This window comes from Engraulis encrasicolus, chromosome 4 (genome assembly GCF_034702125.1).
Source record: "Engraulis encrasicolus isolate BLACKSEA-1 chromosome 4, IST_EnEncr_1.0, whole genome shotgun sequence".
In the NCBI taxonomy this organism is placed as follows: Eukaryota; Metazoa; Chordata; class Actinopteri; order Clupeiformes; family Engraulidae; genus Engraulis; species Engraulis encrasicolus.
The window spans coordinates 33,332,780-33,354,018 of record NC_085860.1 but is presented as its reverse complement, the minus strand read 5'-3'; the positions used below and the strand labels follow the sequence as shown (position 1 = coordinate 33,354,018).

The following is a 21,239-nucleotide window of genomic DNA, read 5'->3' as shown; positions in this document are numbered from 1 at the left end:
TGCTTTGTTTCAGCTATCATTGGTAGCTGTAAGTGTGTGAGTCTTTAACATCGCTCATACTGTCTATGATCTCCTTCAAAATAGTTGGATCTTGTACTTGTAGCTTTTCTCTTGGATCCAAGTAAAAGTAATCAAATGTGTACGCACTGTGTGTGTGTGTGTGTATGTGTGTGTGTATGTATGTGTGTGTGTGTGTGTGTGTGTGTTTGTGTGCACGTGTACGTGTACGTGCGCGTGCGTTTGTGTGTGTGTGTGTGTGTGTGTGTGTGTGTGTGTGTGTGTGTGTGTGTGCGTGCGCGTGTGCGTGTGCGTGTGTGTGTGTTTGCGTGCAGGTGCTAGAGAATGATAAAGATTGGTGGAAGCTGAGGAACAGCCGGGGCCAGGTGGGCTTCCTGAGCTACAACATCCTGGATGAAGCCCAGCCCGGGGACTTACACGGCCAGGTAGACCAGCCATACAACCAGGTGCAGACACACACAAGCACAAACACATACGCATGCATGCACACACACACGCACACATGTACACAGACTGGCATGCACACACACACCCACACACATGCACTCACACATGCATGCACGCAAGCTCGCATGTACACACACAGAGACACACAAACATATGCACGCACGCACATGGATGCACGCACATGGATGCACACACACACACACACGCACGCCGCACGCCGCACGCCGCACGCCACACGCACGCATGCACACATGCACACACCCGCTTTGCATGTACACACACACACACACACACACACACACACACACACACACACACACACACACACACACACACACACACACACACACACTGTCTCACACATGCACTCTCTCTTTCCCTCTTACACACACACACCCTTTATATAAGTATGTATAATATAATGTCTTTATCACACCTATACAGAAGTGTACGTAGAAGCATAAACAGAAATAAATACAACTCCATCAGAGACATAAACATTGAAGCAACCACTGGAAACCATGGCTTACAGCAGTGTTTCTCAACTGGTGGGTCGCGACCCAAAAGTGGGTCGCGGAGGGGTCAACGGGTGGGTCGCAAAGCCATGGTGTAAAAAAAATCATAATTCATTGATTCGCTAAAAAACAAATAAAACATTAAACTTTTCCTGCAACAATTTACAACTTTTATTTTGATAGGCGATTGAACTTGTGTCATCTGTCGTCGTAGATAAAATCAGAGTGTTTATGCGCGATAGTAGCTTGCAACCAGTCATTCGAGTTTCGCTAAAAAAAATTATGTCGCGACTGAATGAGATTGGAAAATGGTGGCTCCCAAGACTGTTCCAGTTGAGAACCATGGCTTACAGTATATACTGTAGCTGTGTCTTACGACTCATATAACATGGCCACCCTGTCTGTCTCCTCTGCTTCTTGCAGCCTTATGGCTCTCCCCCATCAGGATCAATGCCACGAGGAGAGAAAGACAGTAAGTTCAACACAGTTCAAGAGTTCGTCTTCATACTCAATCTCAGGGGTGTCAAACTCAAATTGACTGAGGGCCAAAATCAAAATCTGGAACGAAGTTGTGGGCCGACCTCAATATTTAATTTAAAAAATGTACTAAAATTGTGTATGCATGTACTTAATTGTCATAGTTAAATTTCACACACACTCTTTCCCGTCATATAGGTAGTTAAAATGTGCCTGCACATTGTGTTCCATATGAGTGTGAGCTGTTTCATTGGCCTGGGCCCACTGATATTTCTGACACACCAAATTTCTTGTTCAAGTCTTGTTATGCTATACATATGTGGGTCATCTATGATGCACATTTGAAATGATGTTGCGGGCCAAATAAAATTCCTCTCCGGGCCACATTTGGCTCCACAGTTTGACATCTCTGCTCTATCTTAATCTTTGTCTCTGTCTGTCTCTCTCTGATGCTTTGTTTTCACCGTCTTTCTTTTCTCCTGCTTTGAACAAAAATAACACTAATCTCTATTGGTCATAGTGTTGGCTAAGGAAGTGCAATTTAAACCATAGCGACAATGATTTGGTCCCACCCACAGCCCTTAACTATCTGAATAGTCTGAATTCGGTCTAATATTTTCCTTTTTTAGTCTGGCTCGTCCTAGTCCTTTTTTAGTGCAAGGAAACACATCTACTATCTTATCGTGCAAACACACCAGAAGTGACAAAAGCTACAAAGAGTCGCTGGACTGTAAGAGCAACACAAGCGATTAAAGCAACAGAGTATGACTGTTAAAAACAGAATGCAGGCATTCCGACATTGCAATTACTTTCAGTGGCTTTCGCCGAATTGCATCATAGCTGAGAATATTCACTGAACTTCAACTTCAACTTCAACATTTTGCTCGTGTCGCTCAAATCACCTATTGTTGCCCGGATCATTTTTGTCTCTTCTGTCGCCAGTTCCTCCATACAAAGTCCATTACTTCCGTCTCTGTTGTCGCTCTGGTCGCTTTTGGTGTGTTTGTGCCATTACTTGTACTAGCCAACTTTGGCACCATCCATCATCATCCCTCTGCTTCCATTGCAATGAATCGTCTTCAAGCCCCCACCGAAAAGAAGTCCAACTGCCTACACAGTTAGCTAGGCCGTGGCCTCCTAGTGATGCAACACCTTCAGCGTTGCTTCTAGTCAGGCCAGGAGCAATACAAATATTGTTTCTGAGCTCCCGAAAAATCGGGAACTCCTCCAACTTTGTTCAGGAAGCAAACAACTATTATTAAACCAAGGGAGGCGAGCTAGCCATGCCATTTGGGAAATGTTAATTTTCACGCTCTTGGTCAGACCAAGTTTCTAAGAGGTCTGAAAGTCGATGATCATCAGGCTACTACACAGTATAATAACTAAACTGGTTTGACCCCCTCTCTCTCTCAGTGCGTAGCCATCAGATGGACCAGGTGAATGAGGAGCTCCTGAAGCACATCACCACCAGCAAGGCCCAGCCGCCCCAGCGCAACTACCACGTGGAGCGCCCCCCCACCGCCACCAAGTGTCCCCCCATCACCTACGAGTCCACCCCCACCCAGGTCGCCACCTGGCTGCGCGCCAAGAGCTTCAGCAAGGGGTGAGTGGAGTGCTTGAGCGCCAGACCATCTATCTCTATCTGTGTGTGTGTGTTGGCTGTGTTTGTCTGCCTGTTGTCTGTGTTTATGTGTGCGCAACCTGGATGGGAGTGAGGTTTAGGGGGGTGATTGTAACTCTGTGTGTGTGTGTGTGTGTGTGTGTGTGTGTGTGTGTGTGTGTGTGTGTGTGTGTGCGTGCACTCGTGTGTGTGTGTGTGTGTGCGTGTGTGTGGGTGTGTGTGTGTGCAGTACGGTGGACTGTTTAGGCATCTTAACAGGGGCCCAGCTGTTCTCGCTGGACAAGGAGGAGTTGAAGGCGGTGTGTGGGGAGGAGGGATCCCGCGTCTACAGCCAGATCACCGTGCAGAAGGCCGCGCTAGAGGCAAGACACACACACACACATACACACACACATGTACACACATACACTCGCATGCGTGCACACGTGCACACACAGACAACTAACCCCTTTGGCCCCCTGTGAGCTATGCAGCACATAGACACACACACAAACACACACACACACACACACACATACACACACACATGTACACACATACACTCGCATGCGTGCACACGTGCACACACAGACAACTAACCCCTTTGCCCCCCCGTGAGCTATGCAGCACACAGACAAACACACACACACACACACACACACACACACACACACACACACACACACACACACACACACACACACACACACACACACACACACACACACACACACACACACACACACACACACACACACACACACACACACAGTGCCTGTTGTGGTCTCTCTGTAGACTCTAACGTGCCTTTCTGTGATGTGTGTGATTGACAGAAGAGTCGTGGCGACTCGGAGCTCCAGGAGATCATGAGGCGACGACAGGAGAGGATCAACTCCACCACCTCCCAATGAGTATGCCCAGAACGCACGATTGACCCAGTTGGCAACTCTGGGCCCGCCAATGATATTGCTTGTTTCCCCCCGACGGTTGCCCCACCTGCTGTATGTAGTGGCTAATTAATATGCCTAATAACTGGCAGTGATTGGCTCCACACGACCACGGGTGGAGCATTCGGAGGGAAAAACAATGCAGTTTAATGGGCGGGCCAGAGGAGCCAACTGGGTGAATGGGCGTCAGCCTGTTCATGGGCACAGCCCCAGCCCCAACCCCGAGCTCCATGCCCTCCCCTTTGCTTTTGACATTGCATGATAAAAATCTATCAAATACCTACGCATTAACATACACTCTCTCTCTGAAATACCAATACATATGTACAGACATGATAACACGCACACGTACACACATTTTCAAGCCAAGTACACACTACCATACACAGACACAAACATGCACGCACGCACACACACACACGTATGCATGCACACACACGCACGCACGCACACATGCACACGCGCGCACACATGCACGCACGCACACACACACACACACCTTACATGGACACACAGACTCTTCTCACAGCCAAGTATACACTTACATAAATGCATACAAAGTCGCTCAGAATATTTTACTCATATGGAGATCACCAAGATGACGCTTTTGTAATTGTATATAATAGACCATAGCGTATATATTTGAATGTATGTCCAGTACAATACTGTAGTTCTGCTGTTTCCTTATTGTTTTGTACTACTGGTGTCTGCTCCCTTTCCCCTTGCTTTTGCTCTCTAATGAAGATTTCTCCGCAGTTTTGTTCTTGTGCTGTGTGGCCACATATGATTTGGGGTGTATACACCTATGTCTGATGTTAGGGGAGGTTTGTATGTGTGCTTGTGTGCATGGCAGCGTGCACGTGTGTGTGTGTGTATGAAAGAAAGAAAGAAAGACAGAAAGAAAGAAAGAAAGAAAGAAAGAAAGACAGAAGGGAAGAAAGAAAGAAAGAAAGAAAGAAAGAAAGAAAGAAAAAAATGGAGGGAAGAAATGAAAGGTAAGAAATGGAGCGAGAGAGAGCAGAATGTACTTTACAGCAACTGAGAAAAGGAGGGAGAGTGCTAATGGGGCAGTGTGTGTGTGTGTGTGTGTGTGTGTGTATGAAAGAAAGAAAGAAAGAAAGAAAGAAAGAAAGAAAGAAAGAAAGACAGAAAGAAAGAAAGAAAGACAGAAGGAAAGAAATAAAGAATGAAATAAAGAAAGAAAGAAAGAAATAAAGGAGGGAAGAAATGGAGAGAGAGAGAGCAGAATGTACTTTACAGCAACTGAGAAAAGGAGGGAGAGTGCTAATGGGGCAGTGTGTGTGTGTGTGTGTGTGTGTGTGTGTGTGTGTGTGTGTGTGTGTGTGTGTGTGTGTGTGTGTGTGTGTGTGTGTGTGTGTGTGTGTGTGTGTGTGTGTGTGTGTCTGTCCGTCAGTGAGACTGAGAGTGAGTGAGTAACACACTGCCTATGCTAGAACAGTACGATATCTCTTTGTTAAAATTAATCTGTAGGAGTCCTCTATATGTATCCAAGGTAATGAGGCGCGGTGCATTGTCTGTTTGTAAAAGTATTTCCTTGTAAAGAAAACAATGCTTTTTTATGTATATATACAGTTCAAATTATGATTGTATGTCCACGGTGCAGCATCATTGTCATACCAAAATAAATAATTCAAATGGAATTAAAGTCCCTTTATTCTTTCCTCCTCTTGATCTTATTAGGGGCCTCCAAACACTGGTTCTGACAAAGTGCGGAGCACAGTTCTGCCACAGTTCGACTCCACTGTTTTCAATACAACCCTGATTTTTTACCTACTACAATGAAATACAAGAATTACACCAGAGAGTGCAGCTTTTCTACTAAAAATGATCGTTGCTTTTTGCTCGCACCTGAAGACCTTGTAAGAAATAGTTGGGAGTTGAGCACACTTCCTTAAAAAAGACAATACAACCCTGCACACGGGCCCCGATGTCTGCTGATGTTGGCCGCCGTTCAGCGGAGAGCTCTTTTTTGCCACCTGCTGTGATGAAATTGTTGCCTAGCTCTTGCCCGACCTGTAGTTCTGCTTTGTAAGCTCCACTACTGGGTCTGGGAGCATGTAGCAGGATTCCATTTCTGCAGTCAAAAAAAATGATCGGAGCATTTATTGCTTCAATATCAACAAATTCCTTCAAAAACTGTTTTCTGTTGGTCTCTAAAGCGTCAATATAGTCTAAAATATGTCCTGTGAATGCGAGCTGCCATTGAGAATGAAGCAATAAATGCTCCGATTATTTTTGGAAAGGAGAAATGGAATCCTGCTACATGCTCCCAGATCTCTGTGTGTGTTGAGTGCCACCAGGGGGCTCCAGAGCTACACACACACAGAGGTCTGATAGGAACCAGGCTAATTAAATGGCCATTCATTGTTATAGCACATCTGCGCCAGTGTGCAGGGGGTAGCCAAAATGGTCAGAACCGGTATGTGGAGGCCCTGCCTGTGTCTGTCTTTCCTCTCTCTCTCTGCATGTATTGGCATTTGTCCACTCAATGTTTGCTATTGGACTTCCTCACCATCACTACCTCCTACAGTGCAGGATTCTCAACCTTTCATAACTTGGGGCCCACTTGAAATGTTCACAAATGTTCGGGGGCCACCTCAGACCCTATAAACAATACTGCTCAAATAAATAATTAACAGCAACACACACACACACACACAAATTTAATTTTGTTTTTTAGAAAATGATTTCAAGGCTCACTTGGTATACCTTTAGGGCTCACCATTGGGCAACGGCCCACAATTTGAGAATCACCATCCTACACATTTGTAGGTCTACTGTATTTGGCCTACTGTATATATATATATATATATATATATATATATATATATTATTTTATTTTTTTTCCCCACCAGAGAGAAATATTTCAAAAGATAGATTTTCAAAAAAGGATCGAAAAGAGATTTTGTTTAAATGATGACATGTATGGCTGGTTCAGTAATAATCCATCCATGCGTCATGAGATCATCTTGATTTACTATTCTTGATCTACTATCTGAATCCGTGTTAATCCCCCACCGCAGGCCCCACCCATGCCAATGCGCCAGAATTCAAGTGACCAGATAATATATTGTGTCCCAAAAAGGTATGCACACTTTGAATCATTGCAAAGTAGCTGTTTATTAAAATGAATTCCAGTGTAATAGATTGTACAGACTAGACTGGTATGAGACTAGCTACATTGTCATTTATTACACACTTCTGTCTGTGAGATAATTATATTATCAATACACACTATATGACCATACAAATAAAGTCATGAACGGTTTTAAACAAGTATGTACTCTCTTGGTGATAGTCATAAATGTATGGGAGGTGATGTGCAGAAGGAAGGGTTATTTGTGCAGGTACGCATCCAGCCAAAGATCACCTGACTTCTTCAGTGACCTAGGACACAGAAAAGTAAAGCCATGACAAAATGTCATACTGAGATGCACCATTCAGTTAATGTACATTATGAAGGATAAACCAATTATGTTGAAGATTTGCACTTTAGACACATTTTCAATTTGACCCTAAGGAGCTCTATTTTTATAGTGTCTTACTTTACTTTACATGACATTTTCATCAAATCGTCATGACACAGCCATAACACTCACAAGTCACATTTGTTTATGTGAACTTGTCGTGACAAAGACGACTGCTGGTAATGTCACTTTGATAAATATTAAGATGAAGATAGCCCAAATGTCAACATGTCAGTAGACTAATGACACTTTAAGGTACACTGTGTAAGATTTTTAGTTGTTTATTTCAAGAAACCATGCTACCCATTCACTAATGTTACCTTTTTCATGAATACTTACCACCACCATCACATTCTAAGTATTCATCATTATGACTGGAAAAATTGCACTTTTCATACGTGAAAATCTTCTCCATGGTCCGAAATAGTCATTTTTAGCTGCAAAAATGACTGTACTTGGGCCATACTAGAAAGTATTAGTTTATTACTTAGTAAACTTTCATGAAAAAGATCAAACTTGGCAATAGTCAACCCTGTTTCAATGAGCAGCATAGTTGCAGTACCTTTTTTGGCCATTTCCTGCACAGTGTACCTTTAATGACAATGTGTATGCCACAATGCTTATGACTGTTATGTCTGTGTCTAAAGAAATATATGTGGTAAAGCTGAATGATTGAGTGAATAAAAACTGAATGTGCTTTACCTGTACCTGTGAGAAAACCATAGGAAACATTTCTGTTATGGGAGTGAATCATTGATCACTGAACAACAACAAAAGAGAAGTGATTCATAATGTCATACCTCACAACGTCCACCAGGGCGCGCCATAGTGTTTTCTCCTCATAAGGGACAGCATGCTTCTCGCACAACGCTTTCACCTCTGGTGCAGCGAGCCAGTAGTTGTGCCGTGGCATCGTAGGGAACAGGCTTATGGGTATGAACAAAGGAAAAAGTGGTAAGACTTTACTTGACGCCGGTATCATACGCATGACATAACAGTGTCACAACAGTGTCGTAACACAGTCATACAGGTATTATAAACATTATGACTTTCATTAACTTTATGACTGTCATTAAGTGACATTCGCTTTTGGTAGAGACAGCCCTAATAATGTCAACTTTTCATGACCATAAAACGTTTATAACATTGACATCATGTTTATGACTCGTTCATGACACTATTATGACACTGTTATGTTATATGTATGTAAAGTGTAACCAAAAAAGTATAAAAAATTAAGACAATGTTTTATTTATAATAATAAATGAGGTTAATTTAAGAGGTAAATCATCTAATAGAAGAGTCTGGAATTCTAATTTTATTAAAATGAGGACTCCAGACTCTTCTATTAGATGATTTACTCAACCTGGTTTACTCCTGAACCATCTTTGTACTATACTGTAGGTCCTATGCCATGTTGCAAACAGCTGAGTCATGTTAAGTTCACCCAACTGCACTTTTCAGTGTTTACTTCTTAAGCTGGCCTGTAGGTTGGCATGCCACTTACTGGTGCTCAATTTGGAAGTTGAGATGGCCACTGAACCAGTCGTTGAAGAGGGACTGCTCCACGTTGCATGTCGCCTTCAGCTGTGCAGATTAAACAGAGAAAAGGCAGCGAAAGTAGCGTGTGTTGTTACTAGTGTGTATAAAAAGGCAAACATCACCATGTTGCCAACACTTTTTGCTGTATGGTCTTTGCACTGCAGTATACCGATTCTACTAATGAGACAAACACTAGAGAGATTCTATAGAAGTCACAGATCCACCCACAGATCCACCAGAATATTTTTGTTTTTGTGAAGCACATTGAATTGCCTCTATGTACAAGTATCATATGCGCTATAAAGTTGCCTTGCCTTGCCTTGATCAAAGATACATCAAAATGCATCGTAGGGAGGAGAACACTCGATGTTAAAACCATCGGGCTGAGTGTTAAAGCCATAAGTGAAACAGTAGTGCTGACCACATGTAAAGACTCCATGCCAGGTGTGTGTGTGTACAGGTAGACTACATCTGCATACCTGCATGGTCAGCCAATCGTCGTGCTTGTCGTGGTCAATGTCCATGGGGATGTGGTTCATCTGGGTCACCCACACAAACCAATGGCTCTCCAGGAACCTGCAGATTATACAGTACACACAACCTCTTAGATGACAGCTTCCCAACCTTTTCCAACTTGGGGCCCACTTGAAATTTTGACAAATTCCCGGGCCTACCTCTGACCCAATAAACAATACCATTCAGATAAATTGTCAACAGCAAACAGAAATATTATTTTGATTTTAAGAAAAATATTTCCAGGCCCCCTTGGAATGCCTTCGTGGCCCACAGTTTGAGAATCTGAGTGTGTTTATATACAGTTCAGTATCCCGAATATGAGGCTTATCTTGGTTATGATCAAATTCGGGATGAGGTGTTTACATGAGCAGTGTTATATTCCAGTCAGCATTCTTGGCCGTAATAGAATTATCTTCAAATGCGTTTTGCCTGGATACCAGCAGCAACGTTCTATGGGAAGGCTTGGTATTCAGGATAAGCTGTTTCCCTGTGTTAATATCCCGGTTTCTACGAGAATACTCCACCTAGCACATCCCGATTTCTCAAAACCCTGATTAAGGGCTTATTTGGTATACTGAAGTCCATTCCGTATTTCAACGGAAACGGTTGGCAACCCTAGTTAGAGTGTTCACCAAACAATGCCAATGCTCTGGCCCTAGGGCTGTAACGATACACTCAACTCACGATTTGGTTCGTATCACGATTTTTGACCTACGGTTCGATACACCCCATGATTTCTGAAATGTATCTCCACTGAAGTTTGGAAACACTATCACATCAAATCATAAGGTTGTTTTCTGGACAAATGGGTAATAAAACTTTGAAAGGGCGTATCACGATACTGCCTCCTTGTATCACGATTAGTGGTGGGCCGTTATCGGCGTTAACGTGCTGCGATAATGTGAGACTCTTGTCGCGCGATAAAGAAAATATCGCACGTTAATCTATTGTCAAAATATGGGTTTTGGTATGCACATCACCATAGCGTTCCATTGACAGACGCTTTCAGACTGCGTTCCAGTCGCGTTCTCCTCTCCACCTGTTGCTTCAGCAGACCTACTAAATATGAACAGTGTTTGCATGCTGAAAACATGAATCCCTCTGCCGCGGTAGGTGTTGTTTGAGTGCTTTTTCATAAGTGGTAGACTAAAGAGATGTTATTGTTTGAGGTGAAGCATAGAGACATTATTGTGTGTGAGTAGCCTACCATCCCGACATAGCCTACATTTCCTCTCGCATTGCATGGAACACATAAACAACTTCCAGAAATCTTGCCTGTGCCATAATTGCAAAATATTCCGTGCGATATGCATTTTGAAGATTGTCAAACTGAAACTGCCAATATACTCTCGCTGAATGTTTGTGTTGCATTCGCGCATTTGCGACTCAGTGAGATATTCTCATGTCAGACGGTAATAAACCTCGCGGTTGTCGCGCTTGATTTTTTTTTTTTTGCAAACTGAATTAATTTCGAGTTGTAACTCCTCTGGCATTCTAACTCTGAGAACAACTGTCAGGTTTAGGCCAAATTGCCGTGGGCCAGTGCTGTTGGTTCTACATATCCAGTAGCCTGCCTCTGCTGAGGGCTGCTGAGCTTACTGTGCGCAGAGCTCCTCCCTCTCTTAAAGGAGCCGCTGCTCTTTTTAACAGTCAGTGGCAGATTCTCTCTCTCTCTCTCTCTCTCTCTCTCTCTCTCTCTCTCTCTCTCTCTCTCTCTCTCTCTCTCTCTCTCTATTAGAAATGCTGAATTGTTGAGGTCATTTTGTTTAAATAGCCTAATTGTTTGGTAGATTTCTCTGTATTTGCCTCTACAAGTTATAGCGCCGTTCATTTTGAAATTTCAGTATCTTATAACTGTAAATGCTTCCTATTGGACACACTTTGCACATATTGCAGTGCGTTTTTTTTCATCACCAAGTATCAACATGACCATTTTTTGAAGATGAGATGCATTTTGGAAAAAAAAGGGTTTTTTTTCGGCATTATTTCGCTAGCGCGCCATTTCTGAATGAGCCATTTTGATATAGATTAATCTAGATTAATCAGATTAATTTCATAATTACAGTGAGATTAATCTAGATTTAAAAAAATAATCTATGCCCACCCCTAATCACAATACAGTATTGTGACTCTGTGTATCACAATTTCTCGGTCCGATACAATATCGTTACAGCCCTATCTGGCCCCATACTGTAACTGATGCTAGCTTACAGTGCTCACCTGACAAAGCTGCAGAGCAGGATGGAGCCAAAGAAGCCGAAGAAAGGCACGAAGCAGAGGAAGTAGCGCATGTAGTAGGTCATCGACCAGGCCAAGTCCTGCAGGGGAAACACAAGAGGCAGGTGGGGAAACTAACAGTTTGATTACTGTCGCTGTGTATACATGACATGTGTCTGTGAGGGTCCTATGTTAGAGTTGGGTCAAAATGCTTAAATGTGTAATAATGTGTGGTAGTATTATAGCTAATTACTTAACAACATTTGTTTGCAACTACAGTAAATGCAGTATCCTCAATACAACAAGGCTTGGGCCTACATGTATTTACAGTAGAAGTTCTGTCTGTCAAGGTGTTTCCTCTCTGTGTTTGTTTGAGATGCATCAAATGTTAAAAAGGTTTCTATGTTCAAAAAGTTTTCACTCACCACCCAGTCCTTTCTGGAAAACATGGTGTGCATAATCTGTATGTGGAAGTACACAGGGATGAGCAGAGGTGGGCCAACTGCAGAAAGAAAGAAAGAAAGAAAGAAAGAAAGAAAGAAAGAAAGAAAGAAAGAAAGAAAGAAAGAAAGAAAGAAAGAAAGAAAGAAAGAAAGAAAGAAAGAATAAAATTAATGAAAGAAAGAAAGAACAAAAATGTTATCCAATAACAATGTTCTCACTGATCAATAACAACACTGCATAAAAAAACTGTGAAGACTTACTGAGGAAGAAGTACTGATGTTGGTGATTGTAAGGCATGTACTTCAACTTCTTTACACCATACTATATATATGAGAGAGAGAGAGAGAGAGAGAGAGAGAGAGAGAGAGATGGGAGGAAGGAAAGGGATTGAATGAGGTGGAGATATTACAGTAAATCTGACAACCAAGTGGCTGATGGATATACAGTATAAATATCAATTGCATGCTCCGTATGAGCCCCCCTGGTGCCAATGCTATGCTATGCAGGTGTGGTGGTGCAGGAGTTCCCAAACTCTACAATGACAAGACCCCCCATATCCCATTTTAGCCTAAGCCCTTTTTGGGCCCCAGGGACTACAGATGAAAATTAGCCTTAGGGCTATAATCTGGCTCAATTGTATGTTGTGCACTGTCCCTGTCAAATAAACAATGAAATAAATGAAATGGGAAAGGGTGCCCTCTGCCTATTAAATCCTAAATATCTCAGCCTCCGAAGGACATAAAAACATAAAATAAGTTGCATTTAAAAGCTAGGACCATCATTTTCCATGAGAATGTGTTCATTCACCTGTAACATATACATATTTTTTAATAAAACCCCTCAAATCTCAAGAGCCTGAATGTAGCGTATATGTGCTAAAATGGATTAAACCAGTAGATTCCAGCCAAGGCCCCCCTGTGGTCTGTGAAGCAATGTCCCATTAATAACAATAATAGTACTAATGTTCAGATATGCAATTTATTATAATGCTGCTCTCACCTAATGGGACTTTTGTTAAGGTTATGTTTGGTGTATTTTGGTTTACATTAGTTATTCAGTTTATCCAATCCCGTTTATTCAAATATTTATTTTGTTGTGTTTGTTCTTTTCCTGCCAACCTGCAATGGCCCCCCCTCACACACCCTTGTGGCCCCCCCAGGGGTCCACGACCCTCACTATGAAATCCACTGTGCTAGTGTACCTCCACAGGCTGGGTGTCTCCCAACACAAATGCATGCAGCATGTTGACATCCGGGTCCTTGCTAAACACGTTGGGTTTAGCATGATGCTGGAAATGCCTATGGTTCCACCAGTTTGCTGACGCTCCCTGGACACACACACACACACACACACACACACACACACACACACACACACACACACACACACACACACACACACACACACACACACACACACACACACACACACACACAGATATATACCCACATGAAGACATATATACTTAGAATAAATCATTGTTTCAACCACAAAAGTACTAAGAAGTTCACTTTCAGACATACTGTTCCCAAACAAACCCTTATCTACACACACCTTTTATGATATCAACAGAGCAGACAGCATATATGATTTGTTATACATACTGAGCATATCTATGTCTTCATATCTAACTCTTTCACAGATAGCAAGATCACTGACCAACTTCAATCAAATGTGCATAAAAACATGATACATCACACGAAAAACAAAAAATGATATTATCGACCACATATTTGATCTGCTAAGTGCATATGCAGTACAGTACATATTTCACAGGGCACATACAGTATTGTGGCCTCTTTGTGCAGATGGGCCCGCTGGACGGCCCGTTCACACTTTACTGTTAAGACTGAACTGCACAAATGCGGGCCCCGGCTTATAAGCTTAGCTTCTCATGGGGACCCTTTCTCTCCATACTAATATACATTTTTCATGACATGTAACTGAAAGTCTAAATGATGGTGTTCAACTACATCATAACAACATGGCTATGGCATTACTGTGACCCTTGGGCTGTAATGATACACTCAACTCACGATTCGGTTCGTATCACGATTTTTGACCTACGGTTCGATACACCCCAAGATTTCTGAAATGTATCTCCACTGAAGTTTGGAAACACTATCACATCAAATCATAAGGTTGTTTTCTGGAGTGATGGGTAATAAAACTTTGAAAGGGCTCATCACGATACTGCCTCCTCGTATCACAATACAGTATTGTGACTCTGTGTATCACGATTTCTCGGTTCGATACAATATCGTTACAGCCCTAGTGACCCTTAAAATGATGCTGTGCCATTTTTGGAAATAAGTTATTGTACACGTCTCCTTGAGTTAAATGATTGAGTTGTACCTTTCTCCTGTACTTTCAATCATTCTCAGAGTATGGCAATGCAATGGTAAAACTCAGTCATTTAACTCTAAGAGGAGGTGTAATATGCGCTTATTTCCAAAAATGGCACAGTATCACTTTAAATAACAGACCAAGACTTGGTCATTGCAATTTTGGTAACAATAATGCTACAACATAGGCTGTTCACAAAAGGGGTTTTAAGATTCTGTACTTCCCTGGGAGGCTAAAAGGGTCTTCTAACCTTCAGGTGGCCGATGATAAACTTGTGCAGCAGGTGATTCCATTTGGATTTCTTAAACACAGACAGGTGTCCAAAGTCGTGCTGCAACCACCCAGCCTGGGCCTGAAAACACACACACGCACGCACGCACGCACGGACACACACACACACACACACACACACACACACACACACACACACACACACACACACACACACACACACACACACAATCATGAAAATCCAGGTACAATACCTTGGACTAAAGAGCACCCAAACCACAGAAACCAACAAACTATCTGGATAAGAGCACGCCATACTCTACAAACTTGATGAAATTGTGTCATAATGTCTCGGCACAGGTAGCACAGAAGAAATGTCAGTGCTGCACGTTTGAGCGCGGACACAGACACAACACACAACGCACAGTGGGGTAATGATGATAACGAGGATAATAATGCATAATATTACTAGTGCTTCACCTGTGAGGTGGCCAGCAGGACAGCACAGATCATGGTGTTGGTCCAGCCTACGCCATAGGCCCACACCAGCAGCAGAGCCAGGGCCTCCAGTAGTAGGATGTGGCCCAGGCAGAGGGTGAAGAACAGGGGGTCGGCACGGAACAGACCCCTCCTCTCCAGCTCCTCTCGCAGACACCGGAAGTCACTTACCAGCTGCTCCTGGGGGGCAGAGGAGGGGTGGGGGATGCAAACGGGAAGAGAGAGAGAGAGAGAGAGAGAGAGAGAGAGAGACAGACAGACAGACAGAGAACAGAGAGATATGTTACAACCTGCTTCAGAGAACATGAATCATATAAGAGTGAATCATGCACTTCCAAAGCTCGCCGGTCAGGGAGACAGAGACTCAAGCACAGCTAGCTAGACACGCTGACAGACACACAGGGCTAATTACATCACCGCTTGTCCCCTCTGTCACCTGCTGTGTCTTTCCCCTAGGTCACCAAAGTCTTTCCCCTCTGTCACCTGTGTCTGTCTCCTCAGTCACACCCCTGTCTGTCTTTACATCATTCCTGCCTGTCCCCTCAGTCACACCCCTGTCTGTCTTTACATCATTCCTGCCTGTCCCCTCAGTCACACCCCTGTCTGTCTTTACATCATTCCTGCCTGTCCCCTCAGTCACACCCCTGTCTGTATCCTCCGTCACTCTCCTGGTTGTCCCCTCAGTCACACCCCTGTCTGTCTTTACATCATTCCTGCCTGTCCCCTCTGTCACCCCTGTCTGTATCCTCCGTCACTCTCCTGGTTGTCCCATCTGTCTCCACTCACCTTCTTGTGACGGTCCTGGCTGGGCTCGTTGGCCGCGAGCTCCCCTATCTGCAGAGCCTTCAGGTACTTCTGGGCAAATTTAGGATCGGGATGAAACGCCACAAATGCATCCTGCGCGCGCGCGCACACACACACACACACACACACACACACACACACACACACACACACACACACACACACACACACATTGTTGAAAGGTGAGAGAACTCAAAGTTATTATAAGGTCGGACCATCCAGGTAATTTCGTTTTGCAGTAAGATCCTAATCAAAGAAGAAAAGCAGAGCAGGACACAGCAGATGCCCTAACAGTCAATTTAACTACAACCTTTGCAAAATGTGGGTGAAAAAATTAGAAATAATCATTAGATTACTTTTATACTGAACTGAATTACTCGGATAGTTAGCACTCTGAACTTAAAACTAATTCAAAGAGAAATTGAAAAGAGTAAATTAGTTTGACACGAAGCAAGGCAATCCATCATGTGATGTCATTACCGTTGCATCTTCCCCGGCGTAGTGGCTGATAACTCGGATGCCCCCCGGATGGCGCTTGACCCAGTCGCTGATGTTGTACACCTTCCGGTTGATGACCAGCCACTGGTCGCCTCGGCGGGAATGCTTCTGCACCTCTTCCCAGGTAAAGATGCTCGGGCTGTGCCTACCGGTCTCAGATAACAAATCGGTTTTCTGACCTCCACGGCCCATCTCCTCGACCCACAAGCCTGAGATTTGTCAACGGAAACTCGCTTGACTGCTGCACCCTTCAATGGAAAAACATGAAATGACTAAGTTCCACGGACTGACCTGTAATGATTAAAACGTATAATACTATCATAGCATACGGATGCTTGGTCATATTTCATGTTAATAGCCTATGGATTTGAGAAAATGTCTGAGCGTCAGCCTCATTCAGACATTGGGGCCCATTCTGTCTACCTGTTGTACCCTACCTTCGCGTGAAGGACCTGTGCGCAAAACCGCTCGAGCTCACATAGCAGAACAATTGAAGCAGCAATCACCTTATGAATAAATTAAATCCCATCGAAAAGGGGCGGAAAGGAGAGTCCAGCCTAATCTCCATTGAAATACCCATCTGTATAATCCGATCCACCCCCCAAAAGAATCCATTATTTATACCAACAGACGCGTTTAAATGAGCCGGTCAGTTCATCCGATGTAATTGAAGATTACCTTAAACACAACAAACACCTTCAAGGAAACTGTAGCTTTCTTTATTGTACCTTGTATGCGTTAAGTTATCAACCATCTGCACCCCAAACGTCCACATCTATTTTCCATGTAATTAAAATGGCGAATATATATATGTTTTATATAATATTCAAGGAAAGCAAGAACATTGCGCATCACACAAAGACTCACCTTGTTGCGCTCTACTTTGTCAGGTCGACATGCTCAGCAACTTGCCTCATTCTCACACTTACGAATTCCGAGCGGATCATTCGAGAGATTCTGCTCCAATCGCCATGTGTCCTCGGTCACTCAGATATTTGCCATTGGTCCACTGGTCCCCTCTGAATCTTCCGCTCGCCTGAGTGTGTGTATGTGGCTGCGCGTTTGGGTGTTTGTGTCTACAGCGTGTATGGATGGAGAGGGGTTACTTGAGGTTATAACAGCCTACTGAATGAATAAGACTGAGGCGTAACATGTCTATCATCGCTGTCTTTTTTAGATCTCATTAGAACTCTCGCGAACTCAGCGACACCGGTGTGAAATAGTCTTTAGGTCAACTCTATGTCCAGAATGTTTTCTGAAATACACCGTGCTGACAGAATGATGTTGGTGGAAAGTGTGTTCCTCTCCTTTGAAGATATATTTTCTGAAATTCAATGAGAGATTCGACAACTCTAAAGAGACCCCAATTCCTGACGGGAAAAAGGCCATTGTGTCTCCCATTGGGTGCAGGTTTTTCCATGTAGTACATTACGCGCGTATGACTGACAGTCCAATGAACCAATCTGTGGCAGTAATTCTTGTGCCATTTCGAGGAAACTTTTTTTTACAGTACAAACCAAGCGGAGCAGCCCAGCAGTGCTTGTTTCATAAGCCTTGCCAGTTTGTAAAGTATATTAATCTTGAAGTCAGTCTTCGTGATTATACATAAAAAATACCCCCCTCTTGCATTTCACTCTGGCAGAAAGAAATAGGCCTACGCAATCTAGATTGTTGTATGACCTAGTACGTACATAACAACAAAGCCAATATACAATAATACAAATATAATATTCCTGTAGAACACAGAAAGGTTTTATATATAATATACAGTATAGCCTACATTGAGAAGACCAATGTCACAGCAAGTGTGCAGATCCACAAGTAGGGCTAGACTGGCAATCTGGCATACAGGGCAGTCTCCTGGTGGGCCCACAGTCCTCGTGGGCTGATGCTTTTTGATTTTTTGCTTGTGTGTTTGAAAATTTCCCTTAGAGATGGCCCCACAATTTAGATGAGACGACCCATCTGTGCATCCTTAATATACAGCGGGCATCATAATTATAGAATGGGGGTTTGGTTTGAGGGGCTGGTCTATGCCGAAATGCACGGGCCGGTGTGTGGTCCCAGTTCATGCCCACAAGTACACCCCCCTCCCCTGCACCCACCATAACTACCTCCAGTATTTGACATAGACACCTAAGTCAGTTATGCCCTGCCGTGGCCAATTGGTAGGGCACTCGCCTGCAATACGGCTGACCCGGGTTCGATTCCCGGCCTGGGTACTTTGCCAACCCCTCCCCGTCCCACACTGTCCTGTCAAATACAGTCAAAAAGACCAAAAAAATTAAATAAATAATTAAGTTGTGTATCATTGAGAGATGTCCAGGGTGATGCATGCAAACATACTATGTAAGATGGCCTCTGTGACACAGTAGCCTACACACCTTATGTACAGGCCTGAAGGTGTCTCAGCATTCAGCCCCTTCTTCTGGCCCAGTCCTTAACCCGTGCCCTGTGCCACCCCGAACCATGTGAGGCAACAGCCTAGTTGTCATTGATTAAATCTTATTTCAGCAGAGGAATACATTCACTGATCACGCACTACTGACTAATTGTTGCAAAACCTTTGAACAGCAGCATGCACCAGATCAAGTGATTTTCTGAACTGAACAAACTCATTGTGAAATTTGTCCCAGATGACAAATATTAAGCTCCACAATTTTCATTCTAAAAATGGACTGTGGCACTTTTCGGTTACAGTAAGTGACCTCATCGGTCATCATCACCGGTCAGGCGGTCACAGTCCAACCGTAGCATCCATTTTACTTTCCTGTCAGTACATCTGCATTACATCTTTAAACCAGCAGAGGGGAGTCAAATCACAATGCCTCCATAGCTGTCATCAGTCTGCCGACTGCATTGTCTGACTCCTCTGGATACCCCCTATCCCCCCGATCCACATACACGCTCATACACACACACATGCACACACACACACGCACACACGCACGTACGCACGCACGCACGCACACACACGCACGCACTAAATCACTACAAGTCACTGGCTTCAACACAACTCTAGGGGGCGCACTTCGCTAAACAGTATGTTGAAGGTCGTGTGTGTGCGAGCGCGTGCCTGTGTGTGTGTGTGTGTGTGTGTGTGTGTGTGTGTGTGTGTGTGTGTGTGTGTGTTCTGTGCTCAGCTGTCTCTTCCTGCATGTCTACCTGGAACGGAGAACAGTTACCTGTATGTACACAAGCCATCAACATCTCAGTGAAGCTTACACTTAGGAGCTATACGTATAGACCAGCCAGCCTTGAATGTGTGTGCAGACATACAAACACGCAAACGCAAACAGAGAGAGAGAGAGAGAGAGAGAGAGAGAGAGAGAGAGAGAGAGAGAGAGAGAGGTGTTTAGGTTATTCACATTAAGGCCAATGATAATGCCACAATTGTCCACCTGAATACACACACACACACACACACACACACACACACACACACATAGAGAGAGCTCTTTTTTTTTACCAGAGCTTGCTTTTGGTGGGGTAAGTTAGCTTTGGTATTCAGGGCGTGTGTCTGAGGTCTCACCCCTGTCAAACTGTTCCACTTAGCTCACTGTTCTCCTCGGTCCTCTCACCTCTCTTTCTTTCTTTCTCTCTTTCTTTCTTTCTTTCTTGTACTTGTACTGTATATGGTATTACTAATAAAATAATTGTGTGTGTGTGTGTGTGTGTGTGCGTGCGTGCATGCGTGCGTATGTGTGTAATATAATATAATATAAATACTGTAAATAACTAATATAAATGATAGGCCTACATCTAAATAATATTTGTTAATCTGTATAGTAACCAATCTATAAACCATTTTCCCTATCAAACAAATGCCTTTGTTTTTGTCTTTTCGCCAAATGCAACTTGCAATCTAGTTTGACAGAGGTTAACTGCTCCAAGTATCAATTCTCCTCCCAGTCTCTCTCTCTCTCTCTCTCTCTCTCTCTCTCTCTCTCTCTCTCTCTCTCTCTCTCTCTCTCTCATATGACTCCAATGTCCTGTTCCGGTTGCTAGGGAAGAGCAGTGGTCCTAGGCAACGTTTTATGCCTAGTCCAAAGAGAGACCGATTGTGAAACAGGACCAGTCGGCTTCAGCGAGCTGAGTAGTTGTCATTACGCACGCGACGGAAAAGACTTTTCTTTTGCAACCGAGTTCCTGAATATCTACCGACATGGTCGAAAATCTGCCGAAGGAAGTTTACTGAAACCAAAACGGATTGTAGTTGCTGTGCCGGGGCTTTTATAATTTGGTGTCGTTGGCGTGCCCGTTCGCAAGTGGACTTCCACAGGCTTGTTCACTTTGCCGGCGGCCAGGTCACTGTTGTCAGCGAGCATCCCGGCTGGCGGTCACAACAGCGGGGCGCGGGGAAGTCTGCCTTCGCCGTCCCGGTCAAGCAATCGGGCTGGCTGCGAGTCCAGGAACAACCTGAAGCACGGATGTCTAGAGTCTGTGGAACTTGTATACTACCCAGCTAATCTGGAGTTAATTCTGTACGGACCAGTCAACGGCTTGGATGACAAGTTTGAGGGAATTGTAAGGTCAGCGTTTTGCGCAGATAGTAGATAGGGGTTATCTAGACTCAACATCTTACATCCAGTGTACCATGGCTCCGTGTTTACCTGTTAAGATAAGATACTGTAGAAACAAGAGTTTTATT

At 43.7% G+C, this 21,239-nt stretch overlaps 2 protein-coding genes across 7 annotated transcripts in view; one reads left to right on the top strand and one right to left on the bottom strand.

Annotated features, from left to right (window-relative positions):
- Window positions 1-4,943, top strand: part of eps8l2 (EPS8 signaling adaptor L2) — an 80,461-nt gene extending 75,518 nt beyond the window's left edge. For 4 of the 5 annotated variants that reach the window (XM_063196136.1, XM_063196134.1, XM_063196139.1 and 1 more), the window contains 5 exons: window positions 333-464; window positions 1,404-1,452; window positions 2,871-3,060; window positions 3,308-3,440; window positions 3,891-4,943. In XM_063196136.1, coding sequence (XP_063052206.1) covers window positions 333-464; window positions 1,404-1,452; window positions 2,871-3,060; window positions 3,308-3,440; window positions 3,891-3,968 — 582 coding nt within the window. In that variant the 3' untranslated portion in view covers window positions 3,969-4,943. The remainder of the gene's footprint in view (window positions 1-332; window positions 465-1,403; window positions 1,453-2,870; window positions 3,061-3,307; window positions 3,441-3,890) is intronic. The other variant, XM_063196135.1, reaches the window with a different exon arrangement.
- A 2,183-nt stretch (window positions 4,944-7,126) lies between these two features.
- Window positions 7,127-17,587, bottom strand: fads2 (fatty acid desaturase 2). Of its 2 annotated transcripts, none has more exons than XM_063197251.1 (13): window positions 17,456-17,587; window positions 16,571-16,836; window positions 16,073-16,183; window positions 15,269-15,466; window positions 14,808-14,909; window positions 13,413-13,538; window positions 12,472-12,532; window positions 12,193-12,269; window positions 11,771-11,868; window positions 9,514-9,610; window positions 9,000-9,079; window positions 8,293-8,418; window positions 7,127-7,412 (listed from the first exon to the last, which is right to left on the bottom strand). In XM_063197251.1, the coding sequence occupies exons 2-13, from the start codon at window positions 16,778-16,780 to the stop codon at window positions 7,361-7,363; spliced, it is 1,338 nt and encodes a 445-aa protein (XP_063053321.1). In that variant the 5' UTR covers window positions 16,781-16,836; window positions 17,456-17,587; the 3' UTR covers window positions 7,127-7,360. The 2 variants fall into 2 exon arrangements, with proteins under 2 accessions (XP_063053321.1, XP_063053322.1); XM_063197252.1 differs by having other exon boundaries at window positions 16,571-16,829; window positions 17,456-17,503.
- Between the last annotated feature and the right edge of the window lie 3,652 nt (window positions 17,588-21,239).